Here is a 20,022-nt window from a genome sequence, read left to right as displayed (position 1 = left end):
TAAAAAGTAGAAGTATGCACTCAGCTGCTTAATTTATTAATTTTGGCTAATTGTCAAAAATCTCAAATCGATTTTTGGACTTCTAATGGAGGTACAAAGGAATTAGGAGAGACTGTAGTTCATGATCACAAGAAGCCAAACAGATATTGTGTACATGTAGTCATGCACACAGGCAAGAAAAAAGAAAAGTAGACAGGGCCGTATTTATTGCCGTTATTGCCGAATAAGTCCCTATGTGAATTTACCGGGGCCTCTTGGTATATTTGAGCACAAGTAAGCTTCCAACTACTCCTGCTGTTTAGCAAGAGTGAAGTAGAACTGCAGATGGTATTTTCTAACCTAACCTCTTTGCTTTTCGCATTTTGCGAATCATAATTTTCCTCAAAGGCAGCAGATAAACAAATCTCTAAAGTGTTTGAGGTCAGAGCTGAATGGATAATTCATCTTCCTTGTTCACTCTCCTGAGCTCCTGCTGATGCTGAGCGATTTATTTTTCCTATGAATCTTGTCATGTTGGTGGAAATAAACTCTGCACACATTTTATTTCTCTCTTCTTTTTTTTTTTTTTAATATAACTTCTTTGGTTTGTCTTGATGAGCCTACTTGGAAGATAAGATCAAAAGGTTATTCTTCCTTTATTTTGTCTTTCTTTTCTGACCCTAGTTCTATCTCCATCACCTCTTCTCCCCTTCTGAGACAGCGAAATAATGGAGCTATTTTAGTGCTACTTATTCCCAGTACTCAATCCCTGGATGATGGTCGTTCACATCACATCAGCAACACGCCTTCACGATGCGTAAAGACTGTGTAGTAAAGCATATAATACTATAAATAATTCGGTTCTCCAAAGTTCCTTTGCCTTTTGGATGCCAGGCTTTTCTTTTGAATTTATTCCACAAATCATTATGCTGTTTATTTTCGGATTCTTATCAGTTTATATTAAAATGATACACTATCTATTAGGAGGGTAAAATTAGACATGGTCTGACTGGAATGCCAGTAACATCAGCCACAAAGGTGGGATTGGAAAAGACAAACACCCAATACACACACAATGTATTTTGCAATGCATTTATTTTTCACCTATGTAGGTTTTTAGAGACGTGAATAGAGACGTGAATTTATATGGTTATAATATGAATGTAATAAATCTATATATTATGTACATCAAATATATATATATATATATATATATATATATATATATATATATATATATATATATATATATATATATATATATATATATATACAGTGAGGAAAATAAGCATTTGAACACCCTGCTATTTTGCAAGTTCTCCCACTTAGAAATCATGGAGGGGTCTGAAATTGTCATCGTAGGTGCATGTCCACTGTGAGAGACATAATCTAAAAAAAAAATAATAATCCAGAAATCACAATATATGATTTTTTTACTATTTATTTGTATGATACAGCTGCAAATAAGTATTTGAACACCTGAGAAAGTCAATGTTAATATTTGGTACAGTAGCCTTTGTTTGCAATTACAGAGGTCAAAAGTTTCCTGTAGTTTTTCACCAGGTTTGCACACACTGCAAGAGGGATTTTGGCCCACTCCTCCACACAGATCTTTTCTAGATTAGTCAGGTTTCTGGCCTGTACCACCCCCATGCTTCACAGTAGGGATAGAGTTCTTGGGATGGTACTCATCATTCTTCTTCCTCCAAACACGTTTAGTGGAATTATGACCCAAAAGTTCTATTTTGGTCTCATCTGACCACATGACTTTCTCCCATGACTCCTCTGGATTATCTAAATGGTCATTGGCAAACTTAAGACGTGCCTGGACATGTGCTGGTTTAAGCAGGGGAACCGTCCGTGCCATGCATGATTTCAAACCATTAGGTCTTAGTGTATTACCAACAGTAACCTTGGAAACGGTGATCCCAGTCCGAGGGAGATTGACAGTCATGTTTAGCTTCTTCCATTTTCTAATGATTGCTCCAACAGTGGACCTTTTTTCACCAAGCTGCTTGGCAATTTCCCCGTAGCCCTTTCCAGCCTTGTGGAGGTGTACAATTTTGTCTCTAGTGTCTTTGGACAGCTCTTTGGTCTTGGCCATGTTAGTAGTTGGATTCTTACTGATTGTATGGGGTGGACAGGTGTCTTTATGCAGCTAACGACCTCAAACAGGTGCATCTAGTTTAGGATAATAAATGTAGTGGAGGTGGACATTTTAAAGGCAGACTAACAGGTCTTTGAGGGTCAGAATTCTAGCTGATAGACAGGTGTTCAAATACTAATTTGCAGCTGTATCATACAAATAAATAGTTTAAAAATCATATATTGTGATTTCTGGATTTTTTTTTTTTAGATTATGTCTCTCACAGTGGACATGCACCTACGATGACAATTTCAGACCCCTCCATGATTTCCTCACTGTATATATATATATATATATCACATGGCATTTAATTTTTTGTAAAAGTCAAATAGTTTGGCACATCTTGACTTGAGCAATGACCCTGATCGCATCATGGTGATGTTGTTTTCTTTCACACAGATTCATACATATGTGCAGAGATATGCTATGCCAGAGGATTAGACTGAACAGGCCTAGAAACCTGGCACATGTGCTCGGACCAGTGCCAGGAAGAGCTTAACCAGCTTAGCTATAGATCAGCGAGGAGCAGCACACTGTTCACTGACTGCTGGGGTCAACCAGCGTGAGGAAATTGTCCTTTGCTGACCCATATCTCTAGAGTTCAGGCCATAAATCAGAAGAACGAGTGCACGGCCAGGTGCCCTCAGCATGAAGAAGCTCTGCATGTCTCCCGGAGAGAATAGTTCGCTCAAGCTATTGACATTAGTTCAGTCTGTGGCAGGTGATGAAAATCTGCTAGATGGAATAAATTCAGTGTACTGGAAAAAAAAAACTCAGTCACATCTGTTTCAAGTGCCATGAACAGGCTTCTGTGTAGAGCAATACATAATGATCCTTGTATATTATATATTTCTCTGCTGTAAAATGGCCTTTTAACCTTGTAAAGATTTTTTAACTGATATTCACTGAAAAGTTTACAAAATCTAAAACCTGTAAGACTTTTACTTATTACGATTGGAACTTTTAAGTTAAGAGCCACAAAAGTATTACACATATGCACACTATTTGAATTCCAGATATGTAACACCATTTGTCATCGCTAATATGTTTAAGTCTGCAAACATTTTATGTCTCTTCCAATTAGCGACACAGTAAGGCTAATAGCAACTACTCAACCTGATTTAAAGAGTTCAAATTGTTGGTAGTCATAGAAATCAACTGAATTAGACATTGTGCCTATAAGATTGTAAGCATGGCTATGTCTGATACTATTACATTTAAGTCGTCAAGTAGGGTCAAGTTTATTTCTATAGCGCTTTTCACAACAGACATTGTCTCAAAGCAGCTTTACAGAAATCAACAGTCAAGGTGAATAGTGTGTATTTATCCCTGATGAGCAGCCGTGGCGACTGTGCGAGGAGAAACTCCCTTAGATGTTATGAGGAAGAAACCTTGAGAGGAACCAGACTCAAAAGGGAAACCCATCCTCATTTGGGTGACATCAAGAGTTTGATCATAAATCTTTCAACAATACAGAACACTGGAGAGTGAGAACTAACATGAGTACTGGAGTGTACGATTATAAGTAATGTTCTTTTTACAGTCTTATACAGTCTATATGGTTATAAAACTAGGAGCTACTGAGCAACTCATAAAATAGCTCAACATTTGTGATCATCACAGATCCAACACCAGCTTCTCCATGCCAGAGCCTTTAAACACTCCAGGAGGTCCAATGTCAAAACTCAACACATGTAGTGGGATCAAATTGGCACTGAAACGTCTCTAGATGGTACGGAGTGTTTGCGAGTTTGGCATCTACTTCTTTAAAGGTCCATAATCTTCATGAGGTGGGACGTGACTGGAGCTGGCCAAACCTCAGGATGCCTCGGGATGGGGAGAGAAAGAGAAGCAGTGGAGAGGAATTAGCATAGCTGCTGTTCATGATATTAACAGCACAAGTTGATAATGTGCATGTGATCAGATGTTCTGGAGCACAAAGTTATGATGTGAGACGTATGTTATGTGTAGGCTTTGCTAAAAAGATACGTTTTTAATCTACACTTAAACTGGGAGAGCCCCGAACACTGTCAGGAAGACTATTTCAGAGTTTGGGAGCTAAATGTGAAAATGCTCTACCGCCTTTAGTGGACTTTGATATTATAGGAACTACTAGAAGTCCAGAGTTTTGAGATCTTAGGGAGCGTGGCGGATTGTAGCGTGTTAAAAGACTGGAGAGATAAATGGGTGCCAAACCATTTAGTGTTTTATATGTAAGAAGCAGTAGTTTGTAGTCAATTTAAAACTTAACAGGTCGCCAGTGTATGGATGATAAGATTGGGGTTATATGATCATATTTCCTTGACCTTGTGAGAACTCTGGCTGCCGCATTCTGAACTAACTGAAGCTTGTTTATTAATGATGTAGAAAAGTTTCTGTGTACTGATTTTTGGGCCGATGAGCAAAATCTCCGTCTTATCAGAATTTAATAGTAGAAAGTTATGGGTCATCCAGTCTTTTAATTCTTTAACACACTCAGTTATCCGAGTCAATTGAGCTGTATATTTAAGACATACTGAGGTCTGTAGTGCTGTGACGGAGATATGAAAGTAGCCCACATGACCTTAAGCAAAGTTCTCTTTCATCATCTCGTGTTTGAGGTCCACCTATGGGAAGGGCATCCGCACCGGACCTCTGCAGAAGTATCCAAATGCATCAAGCCTTGTGCTACCTTTCCTCAGTTGACATTTGTTTCTCAAAAACATCTTTATGCTTCCTCGCAGCTCGTTAGGTACTGGACTCTGGCACCAGGGATGAGGACGATGCAGGCCTTCTCAATGGCTCAGATGACAGGGAGGCCATCCCGTGGGGTCTTCCACTGTGGGACATTTCAAGCAATGCTTTTTTGGGTTGGCTTGCAGGGCCTCGCTGTGAGTGTATTGGACAATGGGGGAGATGTCCATATCTCCCATAGGTGGATCTCGAACACATAAATATGTTCACTGAGGAAAGCTAGCTGTCTGTTAAGCAAGACTTGGTGCAATTGGATGCTTGTGCATCAGAGGTCAGGGACGGATGCCATTCCCATAGGTGAATCGCTCCACTCGATGTTTCAGAGGGTAACAAACAGTAACCTATTGTTTTTTTCTCCCCTATTTTTATAAATCAATCATGATTACAGAGGTTACACAGAATTGTGTGGAAAAAAAACACCGGACTGGTTCAGTCTGACAGGAAGGGTTCTGTAACAGAAATAACCACTCGTTACAACTGTGGTGAGGTGAAAACACCTGTAAAAGGTTGAAGTGATTTGGCTACAAAAGCAGAAGACAATATTGGCTTCTATCCTGTCAGCAAAAAAACCTGACCAGTTTCAATTCAACATAGTGAAGTCAAAATATAAAATTTAAAAGTTGGCCCAGGCTGGCTTTATGGAAATTTGCCACCAGTGAGAACTTCCAGGTCTAAAATCACTCAAGGTCCTTAATCCCCAGGTGTGTGCATGTGTGTGTGTGTGTGTGTGTGTGTGTGCTCTGTAGTTGAATGGAACTCAAGACACGATTTTCTATTAGTAAAAATTGTATTAACATTTAATTGAACAGAGTGGGAAATTAAAAGTTAAACAACGGGAATTGACTTCATTATGGCCAAAGTGGTGCATTAATATAGTGCTTTATTAGGTATGGCCTCTGTACACTGTGCTAAAGTGTAGGATCAAAATCACAGTGGACACATAAACATGACACACACACACACACCTCCAAATATATACCTTGTATATACAAGTTAAAATGACTGTATTTTCTAATAAAATAATATAAATAATGCACCATGGATGATTTATAACCTTAATTTATAATTGAAGTGTTTCCCAATATAGCAAAAATAGAAACTAAAAAATTATAATCTATTGACTACACATACAGTTACCTGCTGACCAGGTCTTGATGATCATCATGGTGGTTTGATTTCTTAAGCATAGGTAACGTGATGGTTGCGATAATTGCCCCACACTGTTGTTGTATCTAACATGACAACTCTTTGATGTCCTCAGTATATGAGTATGTGTGTGTATGCGTGTCCTGCATTTGACCTTGTCTTTGATTAGAAACACCATCATCCCCACCATTTCCCCCCACAGCCTTTCTGTTTAGAGCAAAATAATACTGCATATACTGAACAATCATTTTTTCAATATAAATAATACACTGCAGATCATTCAGTAGAATAATTACACTTTTATTTATTTGTTTGTTTGTTTATGTAATTATATTATTTTCCCTTGTGATTTAAGTCCTACACAAAAGAGATAAGATAAGATAAGATAAGATAAGATCCCCCCATGTAGATCCCTCCATGTGAGACCAAAACTGCTCTGACTCTCTAAAGTATGGATTCCACAAGACCACAGAAAAATGTGCTGTGGAATGTGGCACCACCATCTTATCAACAGCTTCTTTAAGTTCTGGAAGTTATAAAGTGTTAGTCCAGGATATATCCCAGATGACCATTCAGCTGGAGATCTGGGGAATTTAGAGGCCATGTCAACACCTAGACCTCATGCTCAATATTTTTAGGGTCAGAGTGAATTATGCTTAAAGAGGCAATTACCATTAGGGTATACTTTTACCATGAAGGATGTCTGTAGGTAAGTAGTACATGTCAAATTAGCATCCATACAAATGCCAAGAACATTGCCCACAGCATCACTCTGCCTCTGCCAGGTTTTCTTCTTTTCATAGTGCATCTTGGTGCCATCTTTTTTCCCAGGTAGGCAATGCACACACACACACACACACCTGGCCTCCACATAATATAAAAGATTCATCAGACCAGACCACCTTCCTTCACTGCTCCGGTTCTGATATTCATGTCCCCACCGTAAGTGCTTTCACCAGTGTACAGGGATCAGCATGGGCTCTGTAAGCAATCTACAACAAGCCTATACACAACCAGCTGCAATTCCCCTTCCTAACAGCTATACATATGCTTCTACTATACAAATCCTTTTATATAAACATGTTTGACACAATGAAGACACAGAACAAGAGAGAAATTTTAAGTTTAAAAAGATTACTTTTTACATGCTGCCACATAAGGTTCAGATAAACTTTTCTATGGCATACTATAGCACGAAGAGCAACAAATACAGAAGAATATTCATTTCAATCATCTCCAAAAGACATATCATGGAATAGGCGTGTGGAGCGATTAACTAGTAGGCGTTCCTAATGGTGCGCGGTCCTTCAAATGGGCGTGGTTTGTAGTCTTTCATGATGCTCCTTACGTGGGCACCTTTTCATCTTGCGTGTGCGTTTGAGTGGGCGGGGCATCCACATTGCCACGCCCTTTTCCACGCCGACCAATTCCACTTGATAGAATCAGCTCGGGTTTCCAATTAAGACGGACGCGAAGGGAGGCGGGGGCGCGCGTGTGTGTAGTGGGGGTGTACGCGCGGGCACGTCGGTGGGACTGCACGCCGCTTTGGAAGGCGAACTCGAGGAGCGTGGATGTGACCGGTGCGCGAACAGCGCGTGCATGCCTTTGCATGGTTCTGATTTATGAATGCCAGTAATCTGGAGGATTTGGGATGGAAAAGCTGCATTGATTCGAAACGCTGGGGTTGTGCATGTGCAGATAGAGAGAGCGAGAGAGAAAGAGAGAGAAAGAAAGAAAGAAAACACACCGCATCTGAAATGAAATGAGGATCGAATCGGAGCAGAGAGACATCATGAAGAAGAAATGCGCCATCACCAAGATTTTCAAAGTTCGTAAGAGGCGCGAGCTGCTGTGCGCGCAGGCGGGTTTGCTGTGCAGCCTGCTGCTGGGGGTTTGGGCCATGTCGGAGCTCCTCACCCAGGCAGGTGAGTCCATAATCACCTCCGGGCAATGGAGATGGTCCTGCTGCAGCACGTTCCTGTAGAATATCCAAGACACAGAGCAGCCGAGCGCGCGCACACACACACGCGCACGCGCGCGCTCGGCTGCTCTGTGTCTTGGATATTCTGCAGGAACGTGATTCCACTGCCACACACACACACTCAGTTCTTAATCCTGCAGTGCAATCTGCATGACTAACCGGGATGTTTCGCATCAGTTCTTGTCACGCATAATATTGTAGCTGCATTCCAAGGACGTTGCATGCATATCTTCTATTATACCATAACATTTAACCTGTAATCACGTATTCAGACACTGATTGGCCTGTCAAAGTGTCTTAATGTCTTAGGACCTCACTGTAATTAAAAATGCAGCTGTGCGACCAGGTGCGCATTTTGGAAAGGTGTTTCCCAGCCCTAGTCTGTGTAATACATAAAAAAGGTTTTGGGTTTTTTTTTTAATCGTTTTTCCTGTTCTAAGATATGATTTGGTTTATTTATTAGCCCATAGGCAGGTCTTAGTGCAGAGATGCTGCATGTGTGTACAAGGAAATTTAAAGGAATCTGTCCTAATGAGTCCTAATGTCCTAAGGACTGAAGAGATATCAGTCTGAAATTTAATTAAATTCTACATTGTAACGATGTACTTTCATGACACGCTCCATTAGGTAGGATCATGCTGTCTCCTAATCCACCAATCTTTCAGGTACAGGTCAGGAGATTCAGTTCACATCAGAAATGGTGTTATCTTTGTGACTTGTATTGTGGTATGGATAGTCTCCAGAATTTGAATGGTTTATCATCCCGAGAGCAGAGGTGGTTGTCTTGTGTCAACGTGATGAGAGAGGTCAGAGGAGAATGACCAGACTAATATGAGCTGACAGGAAATCTATAGTAACTCAAATAAGCACTGTTTACAACCACAGTAAGCCGAAAAGCATCTCAGGAATCACCCCACATCGAACCTTGAGGTAGATGAGCTACAACAGGACGTTTCACTTGTCAGTTACAGAGATCACATTTTTTCCCCCCATTGTGTTATTTGATGGGAAGTTTGACAGAACCTCTTGATCTGTATCTGCATAATTATCTGCACTGTGCTGCTGCCACTTGAACAGCTGATTTATATAAGTGCATAAAAGTGTATATCATTTGAATATTTGCACTACCTAGTTTCACTAGGCTATTTAAAATATAATTGTTATTGTTACATTTTGTGTTTTTAGTGATGTGTATGGCAGTGGTCTATTTTTTAAAATTGATAATACATGGTCTAAAACATTTTAAAGTCATGTGCTATGCAAAAAAAAAAGGTAAGTTTGAAAGAACTTTAATGTATTAGTCTACAAAATCTGTCTCCTTGTTTCGAAGAGTTTCAGGTATGATGGGTAATACAATGAGCTGTAGTTTGTGTTATGCGATGCAACAATCATGTAATCATGTACATATCTGTACCTTCTTTTGCTACTTATAATGTGTTATTCCAGATTTCAGACACTCAATGCTTTGCCACTGGTGTCACATTGAAACTAATGAATCAGGGCAGAATTTGTCATGTGGTTAAACCTTCCACCTGGCATTTGTCACCTGCCATAGCACGAGTGAGTGTCAATAGTTCGAGTGAATGATTCTCTCTTTTAGTCAGAGCTTCAGGATGCTGATGGCACCTGGCACTTGCTTTCCAGGGACTGTACACTTGTTTCCTTGAATTATGGATTGAACTCTGGAGATATGGGTCAATGCAGTATGTATTCCTCACATTGATGGACTTTACTATGAGTATGTGCTCTTGCTGCAGTGTGTGAGAACAGTAGAGCTGTACAGTGAAATCCCCCAGTATTGATTGACCTGCAGTGACGCATGAACACCTCCATTGTAGGAACATTATCTTGGATGTTCAACATGCATCTAATAGAACATTCTTGTGCTTTAATGCATCATATATGGAAAAGTGTAAGTCTCCGAACAGTTCTGAAAAGTGTTTGGAAAAATTTTAGCAGACAGACTTCTTTGATGCAGACAGAAGCACTTGATAAAAAAAAAAAAAAAAAAAAGATATTTGTCAGTAGGCCAGAATTCCACCAGACATGAGGCATTCTTGTTGTTATTTACCATCAAATATATTTTCGTTTTCATGCCTGTCTCCTGTTGTGCTACTTAGAGTCTATATGTTGGCAATAGATTTTTTGGCTAAACTCCTACACTTGTTCTTTAGTCTACACTAAGACTCGAATAGCATGTACACTTTCTAAATGTAATTTAATTTGACTTACTATTTCTCCCTTTGAATTTGACCATTTTCAAACGGTCGCACTCACAAATCCATTTACATTATTAGCATAATGGTTCTAATATGTTGTTGTTTCTGTAGCAACAACTTACAGAGAGGCTCTGCATAAACAGATATTTTAAAATGTTTAACCTTTGATACAGTGTAAAAGTACTGTTGATTACTTTTTGAAAGGCGTCTCCATTGTCGCTATTTTAAAACAGACAGAGGTTAAACTGCTACTTTTAAGCTACTTGTTTCATAGACACACACTTAATGCTATGAAAGGTTTTGGCTTCTTATTCTTTAATAAAAAAAAAAAATTGGACATAGTCACAGTGTGGGTATTGATTGTTTTTCTATAGCATATATCCATTTTTTTTTTCTTTTTTATTATTGCTTAAATGTATTGTTTTAATACAAAAATGCAGGCTGTGTCATTTGGTTATATCCATTTAGCATATTCAAAGTACAAATATTGGGTTGTAAAAGCAAAATGCGGTTAACATTAATGTGAATTTATTGAGTGACATCACACACAGCCTTCAATTCTTTATTAAGTCATTATTTTTCAGTAGCCACTTTATCAACTGTCGGGGTCATGGTGAATCCAGAGCCTGTACTAGGAACACAGGGCATGAGGCAGGAATACACTTTCAGTGGGAAGCCAGTCCATTGCATTGTGCACACACCCACGCTTTTAAATACACATTTACACTTTGTAACTATTTTGCATAGCCAATTTATCAACTGGCATTTTTCGGAGATCAACGAAATTAAATTAACCTGAGGAAACTAATTCGGATAAAAGGAACACTTCAAAAACTCTGTACAGACTGCAGCATTATTTGAGGATCCATTTGGGTACACTGGAACTGCCAGGAGGCAACACTATGCTGCCCACTGCTCTTGTGTGTACCACGTAAAAATCTGTTCTTTACTTTAATCCACTTTCTCACAACATATTCGATGCATCCATATTGATATCATTAAAACCCAGTATATCTAATCAGCCACTGAATTTCACATGAATTTCAATTTTTTTTTTTAATAATTACATAACTCATGAGCATAGGGTTTTTTGTGGCTTTAACTGTTCACTGCATGCTCTGGTTCTGGGTTACACAACAATTGTTGGATTAGCATAGAAATGCTAACAGTCACACGATATTGAGTTCCATTCTAACAGCAAAATGTTGTTTCAATAAATCACGGCTAACCAGCTAACAAATATTGTCACTTTTCTAGTGTTTGTTTGCCATTTACTTTAAAAATAGACTTCTGTTTGATTGGCAATAATTAAAATGTAGGTATTCCTTTTCATATGTTTGATTTTTCAGTCCCTGGTTGCATCTAGCAAGCTAATGTAATCCAATTCAACCTTTTGACAATGTTTGTTCTTTTGATAATATTTTTAAATTAGCATACTAACATAGGTCAACACTCTTACTACTACTTGGATAGGTATAAGTAATCATTAAATTGTTTTAATATTTTTCTCAGAAACCATAACACTCTTAAATTGTTATTAGCTGCGAGCTGTAATTAGCCAGCTGGTTAACATGAACTATCAACTAAAGATATTTCAAGATAAGGCAAGACAACATTTTACATATTTTTTTTTCACAGCAGCTTCAGCTTGGCTCAGTATACTGATATTCATCATTTAAATCCTGTCTTAGTCTCATATATGTCAAAGAACCAGCCAGGGCTGTGTTAGTTATCATAAAAACGGCATTAAATCGCAGATGATTTCATAATACGAATGCTAAATTTCCCAGAAGAAAGTGTGGGTTGTGAATGCAAAGCGTTTATTATCAGTAATGGATGTCTTTTTGTGTAATGGTGGTGTGATGAAAGGCGCTGTGGGTGCGTCGGTGTTTCTTAGCTCTCGTGATTGCACTTGCACTGATCTGAAAGCGAGGGATCAAAGAAGGAAAAATGCAGCTTATCTATCAGATATTTCTCTCTCTCTCTCTCTCTCTCTCTCTCTCTCTCTCTCTCTCTCTCTCTCTCTCTCTCTCTCTCTCAATATCTATTTTAAGTTGAAGCTTGTCTGGATGCTCCTGCTTATATCTAAATATATGAAGGTAATACTAATTCACCTCTACAAATATAAAGTAGTTGATGAACACATTGACAGCAGGTGGAATTAGATGGAATCACTGAATGGCATATTTCTTGTATCCAACAAAGCCACAATGTATTTGTTTCTCCAGTCCAGCTTTAGAGGCAACTCATAATGTTAATCGATATGATCTGTAAAATGTTTTTTTTTATTTCATAATGCTATTAGAAATGTTTTTAGAATTTAAGCTTTTAATGTGACATTACCATAGACCAAAGGTTCTCAAAATGGGGTCTGTTAAGCTAAACTGCAACTTAATCAACTATTCCTTAATATGTTCTAAATATGGAAAGTTCAGGAATTAACAAAAAGCTTTTTTTAGGGTTTAAGTAGGTGGATTATATTAATAAATAAATGAAAAGTAGAGAAGCATTTTTTGTAACGGCACTATTGTTAATGTTTTAGGCAGAACCTCTGTCAGAGCTGCGGTTATGGGAAACCATGTACACCTTTATATATCTATAAAATGCTATGTTAGTTATTTATCATTACCTCAAATTTTTGTTATAATCTTCTAGTGCAATTCTAAAGCAAGCTGGAGGACACAAGCTGATTTCTATTGTGTATATTCTATTCTGTATCTATTCTGATTTGACATTCCCATTCAGTTTTTATTATTATATATATATATATATTATTATATATATATATATATATATATATATATATATATATATATATCATTTTTTATGTTTGTCTTTTCAGCTCTTTATAGAGGTGTTTTAATTAACTTCAGATTGATTTGCCCAAATCTGTTTCTATAACATTTAATGAGCCCAACACAGTTCAATAGGTTTTTATGTAGAGTGAGATTTAGTACATATTTACCTGCGTTCTAACGTCATTGCAGGCATCAATAAGAGGTCATGACATGGACATCAGTGGTGATTGGCATTTGTCCTTGCTCCTGTGTTGAACAGGCAGCTGGTTGCTGTATCAATCATCATTTAATCTGCTTCTTGTCTGATTCACATTCAGCACACGTCTCTGAGGTGTGCAGGATGCTAGGTGTGACTGAACATCCCACTGGATATGATCCATATGGTCCTTGAAAATGAAAGCTCTATTTTTAGTGTGTTTCATAAGGTGTTTCATAAGGTACTCACTAGCATTGTTAATTGTCACTGTTTGACTTGCATAAATGACGCCTAATGGCTCAAGTTCACTTGAATTAAATTTTATTTGTATAGAGCTTTTGATAATGGACATTTGCAAAAATTAATAGATTAGGAACATACATTTTAATGTCGTAAGTTTGTCCCTGTAAGTTTATCCCTAATGGGTGAGCCAGTGGTGCAGTGATGGTATGAAGAAAATACCTTGAGAAGAAGCGGATATAAAAGGGAACCCATACTCATCTTGGTGAGGCCAAATGTCCATTCATTATAGTTCCATAATTGTTGGGGTTATCAGTTCACTAATTGGCAATCTAGCGCAAAACTGTTCATGGTTAGTGCAACCTTGAGCCATTGTAGCAAACCTGTTCCATATTTTTGCTTTTTTATTCATTGTATTAAAAGGTATAAAAGATAAATACATTTACAAGACCTTGCTTGGGGTCAAAATGATCGCTTCTGTAACTGTTTGACTGGCTTGATTAGGCTGCATAGGTGTGTTTTATTTGTTTCTCAATGAGGATTGTTATAAGAAAAATACCAGACTGATATTATGTTTAGTATTTTGGACTGAATATAGAATTCCCAATCAATGAACAGACTAAATTTATGAAGTGAATTGAATGGGTTGAGGGAGTCATGGCTACTTGTGAGTTTTGAGCAAGATGACAAAAGCAAAACAAGTGAGGCATTATGCATAGGATGCATTAAATAAAGCAAAATATTCACCTTCATGTGGCTGATGAGTTGAGGCAGGACAACAGAACACTGCCACAATTAATTATTTAAACAAGCATTAATATGGCTGTTTACGTTAATTGGACATGCTGCTCTAATGACAACCTAAATAATGCTTTCATACTAAATCACAAATTGTTTTTCTCAGGATGTTGGCTACAGCAGTACAAATACTCCTATAAATCAGTAAATTGAAATGAATGATCTGTTATTTATAAAGAAATGTAGCTACCACTTCATGCTGCTGTCTGCTGCAGTGAAGCAGTTGGTGCGATATCAGAACTAATAAATATACAGGGTTTTTTATTTTTATTTTATTTTATTTTATAAAAACGCTCAAAGACTTGAGTGAAGATTTAAGCTCTTGTTCCTAATTTAGGCAGATGGAAGCATTGTTCCCGTGGTTCCTGATTGTTCCTTGATCCTAAGGTTTCTGATTTAATCCTGAGCTTGGGTTATTGTAGTTTTCTCCTTGTCTGTTTGGGTTTCATCTATGTATTTAAATTTTCAACTATTACAAACCTGCCTGTAGGTGGATTGGCAGAAATCGATTGCTTCCCTGTATATATAATATTTGTATAATGATTAATAACAACCAATAATGAAGTGTGTTCCTATTTTCTTTCCACACATCTGTGATTACTTTCACAAGAATATTTTGGTCTGTTCGACATTTTCTTGACTTTCTAGTGATTACATTGTGAAAACTGTTAAATTTGTACCTTTTGTTTAAAACATCACCACACCGGAGCGTTCATGTGAGGTTCCTGTCATGTGATCCTTCTCCAGGTTCAAGCATAACTACAACAACCTACTTCTCTTGAGACACAGACAGTCAGACAGTCAGACAGTCAGAAATGCAGTTTAGCATCTACCAGATGTGCAAATAGTAGCAACTGTGCAAATAAATATGCAAATATGCACAGCATGCAATATACAAGTGAATAAACATACAGCAAATAAATATAAAGGCTATGGCAGTGAAAATTTACATGAACTGTTGACTAAGTAAAACAAATGGTCTAGTCATGTCTGTATATTCCAGCTTAATGCGATTTTTTTTTTTTTTTTTTTTTTTTTTTTTAATTGTGCCTTATTTGAAAGGTATTTCTTTGTGTTATGTGTTGAAGCTCAAAAAGTTTGACATTTTCCATTTTTCTCCAGGTCATGGCATGATTGCAGACGGAGGGATAAACGTTGATGCCCACTGGGGCAGGAGACTGATGGCCTTGGCCCAAAACAACGAGACTATGGAAAAGAACTGTACTGAGCCAGGTAGGAGTAAACACGTTGTCATGATCACAGTCCTTTCGAATATAAACACAAGATTTTGAAATACTGAAGCATTTTTTTTAGGTATCCGCAGTGCTGGTATTTCCATCTCTTTGTGGTGTAAAAAAAAAAGCTTTGGACTTCATTAACTTTTCAATCTCTCCTGAAGAGTGCCAGTTGGCAAGATTACCAGAATCTTGTCTGCGATCTCTCAGGATTACCTGCAGTCTTTCCTTTCGATTTGTCCTCCTCTGCTTTTTCTCTGCTTCATGGTGCCCACCTTTGATGTACAGATAATATGGCTTAAATCATATCTCTTTTAATGGCTGGCTCGAGAGAGAAAGAGGATTTTCGTGTAATAGGCTGCTGCAGTGCTGACTTGCATATCTACATCCCACACACACTGTCTTTCTTTATTACATCTAACACCTTCAGGCTGATGCGTTGCAGCATTTCTTTTTTAACAATGAGTTTTTGAATACGAAATCTTTCAAGTAATTACAATTTTGGCAGCTCTACCCGATAGCGTTTTGATTTTTTATTAGCGACATCCAGCATTACTAACTTTGTTCAATTAAAAGTGAACTGAGTATGGCATAATTGTGAGGCACAAACATGTGACTGACACTCGAAATGTCTGTGCATGGCTCTTGTAATACCAAAGGCTAGAGTGGTGAGGATACATGCCTCACTTAACCTATACCTAACAATTTTTCCAACAATCTATACCCAACATTACAATATTGCCTTTCATTTAACAACCTCCATTTATAACCTGACAGGGGGGTTTGGAGAAGGATGATCCGCTGTGGCGACCCCTAATGGGAGAAGCCGAAAGAGGAAGAAGAAGAAGAAATTGTTGTTCATTATTTTAGTTGCATTCTTTTCAGCATCACACTGAGAGAAAAACAAACTACCTCATAGACCATCATATACTCACACATGCCTCCAGAGCCTCTATCTATTCAATTTGTTATGCTTGTGCACAATTATCATTATTGATCATTATTTTAGTACTTATTTTCTATTGGACAGAAAAATTATATAAATGCATTGCATCAAAGTTTCAGAATTCCCCTCTGAAAGACTTGGATTTATATATTTGTATATATTTGATATACAGTGAAGGTATACAAAATGAATATCAGGATTTTAGCATTCTTTTGCTGATAATTAAATCTTGCATTTGTTTGAATCCACCAATTTCTTTAGGTGATCAAGAAATATTAAAATGTGTCACTGACAGGTGTTTCCTCTCCTACAGCTGTGCTGTCTCAAACCTAGAACAGCAAACTAAGTTTTGACTGTGAAAATTACATTTGTTACTAAAATGGATAAACCAACATAAAAACCACTGAGTAAGCCATTTCAGAGTATGAGAAAAGATTCAAACTCAATCAGAGCCATTTCACAAGCATTGGGTAGTGCAAGTTCAATTCAGAATGTTTTGCAATGAAAAGAAACCAGTTAATGACATACATTGTGAGAGCTGTGAAGAAACCCCTAAATACAACAATAACATTATAGTTTCACAATTACCAACAACCTGCACTGGGCAGGAGTGGAGGTTTCATTGTGCACTGTCTGAAGAAGACTTTAAGACCTATAGAGACCATACCAGATGATGCAAACCAGCAGTAAACATTGTAAACCCTGATAGGAATACATAGATGAGCTACAGAAGTTTTTGAAACCAAATTTTTGTAAAGTTTTAGAAAGGCTAAATTGGAAGTGGAAGATCTCGTCAATATAACTCACTGGTCGAACGGCTATAATTCAGTTAAGTGAATCTTAATTATGCAGCAATACTATGACTCAAAACACACAGGAAAGGATGTTGTAGACTGGCTAAGTCAGTCATTATACCTGAACCCAAATGAGTAGCATTTGAACACCTGAAGGGGTGATTGTTTTTTTTTATCGTTATTTACTTTGTTTAAAGACTGTTTCTTGAATATCGCTCAGATAAATTTTGAGTCTGTCACCCAAGGTGCCATGTTTTGAGTTGTATAAATACATAAATGTATCAAGAAATGAGCGCTGAAATTCTAGTGCATATTGTCTCATATTCAACTTTTGTCTTATGGTTTTTTAAAGCGACTGTAGATTCTATAGTTTTCACTTGACTACCTTTTTATTAAGGAATGAATATGGCCATATCCAAGGAATACAATTTTCCTCTTTTCCCTCCATCTTCAACTCTTCTCATGAACATTTTGTTTGTGCTGTTGAAGGGGATCCAGCCACCAAAACTGACTACAGGCTAGTGTGTCATTTGCGACCATTTAAAGTAAACATCAATATTTGCATATTTTTTGTAGATGTACACAGTGCTGTTTTCTATAAAATCCTTTGTTTAAGTTAGAAGGAAATGACTCAAAAGCTTTTTGAGTACTAAAGAGCTCTGATGATTTGAAAAAAGTATATTTTCCCATCCTGCAATTCATAAAATCATATTTTAAATATATTTATACCGTATTTCAGAAACTGCTGAACTGTCTCTACAGTCGGTTTTGTAGGCAAAAACCCCGGTAATGATAAAAAAGCGGTGAATACGGAGATTAGTTGAGCTGACATGAAGGCTATGGCAACTCAAATAATCACTCTTTACATCTGTGTTGAGCGGGAAAGCAGCTCAAGCTCCATGACGCATCATATATTCAGACCGCATTGCATTTCACTCCTGTTAGTTCAGAATCTGAGGCAGTCACTGACACAAAATGACTCGGTTAACAGTTGGAGGTTGGAAAAAGGTTTGATTTTTTTTTTATTTATTTTTTCCTGATCTTTCATTGCCCAGTGTTTGGGGAACCTGTGTCTAGTACACAAAAATTTGTTACTTTCAGATAGTATAGTATGTAGGGATACACTGAAATGTTACTTTCATACTGTATCTGGATTTCTGTAAAGCTGCTTTACAGTGTATATATCCATTGTTGAATGAGATAAGTAGATAGATACAAAGATAGATAGCTAGATATGATAGAATATTAGAATATTTCTGTGAGCAACACAATGGTTGTGGATCTTTCAGTGTTTGTGGCAATGTAGAATGTTCTGATCATTATTGCAGCATAGTTTAACAGTCCACACCTATAGAACACAGCGTGTTAGTGTTTCAGTGGCAGCTTGCTTTGTGTGTGTAAAATTATGTAAAGCTTTGTTTGCTGGCTTGCACTGTGTTTTCACTGCAGTATGCCGGTTGTGTGCGGATGTCGTGCTGTTTGTTTGCTGTTCTTGCAAGTTTTCTGACCTTGTTACATAAAAGATCTGAGCTTCTTTTTTTCTTTAATAAACTTTTGAACTTTATTTAAAAGTGGTTTGTTTATTTGAAATACAATCAAGTTTACAATCATGCATTAGACTGACCGTGTAATGGAGGTTCCTGTGGCCTGACTTAATGACTGTTCCCCCAATCCTGTCTATCTGCCTGTCTGTCTTTTTGGCTAACAATCTCTGGCTCTGATATTCCTGTCGGCCTGCATGACTGATTATTTCATTCTCCTCTGTGTGACTGCGTGTTTGTCTGTCTATTTATCTGTATGTCTTTTGTCTGTTTGCCCAACTTTCTGTCTGTCCTTCTCACTACTTTTCAGACTGTTACTATTTCTTTCTTTCTGAGCCTTTCTGTATTCTGTATTTCTGCTCACTGGGAAAGTTTATTTTCTCTCTGTAGGTCCGTGTCTTTATTTCAGTAATGTCTGTCTGTTTCTCTTTATATATTACTGTTAGTCAGATTGCCTGTTGCTTTCTTTTGTTCTTTTTTTTGTTGTTACAGACCATCAAACTAATTTAAATATTAGTAAAAGATAACACAAATGAACACATGCAGTCTTTAAATAAAGGTTTTTATTATTGAGGGAAAACTGGGTTCCCTGGTGGTCTAGTGGTTAGGATGCGGCGCTTTTACCGCTGCGGCCCGGGTTTGATCTCCGATCAGGGAACCAACCCCAGCCACTTTCAGTGCTGGTCCCAAGCCCGGATAAATGGGGAGGGTTGCGTTAGGAAGGGCATCCAGCGTAAAAACATGTGCTAAATTAAATGTGTGGAGGATCCGCTGTGGCGACCCCTAACGGGAGAAGCCGAAAGAAAGTTTATTATTGAGGGAAAACAAAATCCAAAACTACATGGCCCTGTGTGAAAGTGTTTCCCCTCCTGTTAAAACTGGTTTATCATACCGGAGGTAAATTTCTCTAGCCACACCCAGGCCTGATTACTGCCACACCTGTTCACAATAAAGAAATCTCTTAAATAGGACCTGCCTGACAAAGTGAAGTAAACCAAAAGATCCCTCAAAAGCTAAAAAGCATAACGAGAGCCAAAGAAATTGGGAAACAAATGAGAAAGAAAGTAATTGAGATCTATCAGTCTGGAAAAGGTTATAAAGCCATTTTCAAAGCTTTGGGACTCCAGCGAACCACCAACGAGAGCCATTATTCACGAATGGCAAAAACATGGAACAGTGAAGAACCTTCCCAGGAGTGACCGGCCGACCAAAATTACCCCAGGAGCACAGCGACGACTCTTCCAAGAGGACACAAAAGACCCCACAACAA

The 20,022-nt window shown here is 37.8% G+C and overlaps 1 protein-coding gene across 1 annotated transcript in view; it reads left to right on the top strand.

The window, feature by feature from the left end:
- Nucleotides 1–7,484: 7,484 nt before the first annotated feature.
- Nucleotides 7,485–20,022, top strand: part of slc24a4b (solute carrier family 24 member 4b) — a 39,774-nt gene continuing 27,236 nt past the window's right edge. Inside the window, exons 1-2 of the mRNA XM_083562293.1 lie at nt 7,485–7,929; nt 15,359–15,469. Of these exons, the coding sequence (XP_083418419.1) occupies nt 7,767–7,929; nt 15,359–15,469 (274 nt within the window). The 5' untranslated portion in view covers nt 7,485–7,766. The remainder of the gene's footprint in view (nt 7,930–15,358; nt 15,470–20,022) is intronic.

The sequence above is a fragment of the Silurus aristotelis genome (genome assembly GCF_946808225.1).
Source record: "Silurus aristotelis genome assembly, chromosome: 15".
NCBI lineage: Eukaryota > Metazoa > Chordata > Actinopteri > Siluriformes > Siluridae > Silurus > Silurus aristotelis.
Note: the sequence above shows the minus strand (reverse complement) of the source record. Positions and strands in the feature narration are given on the sequence as shown.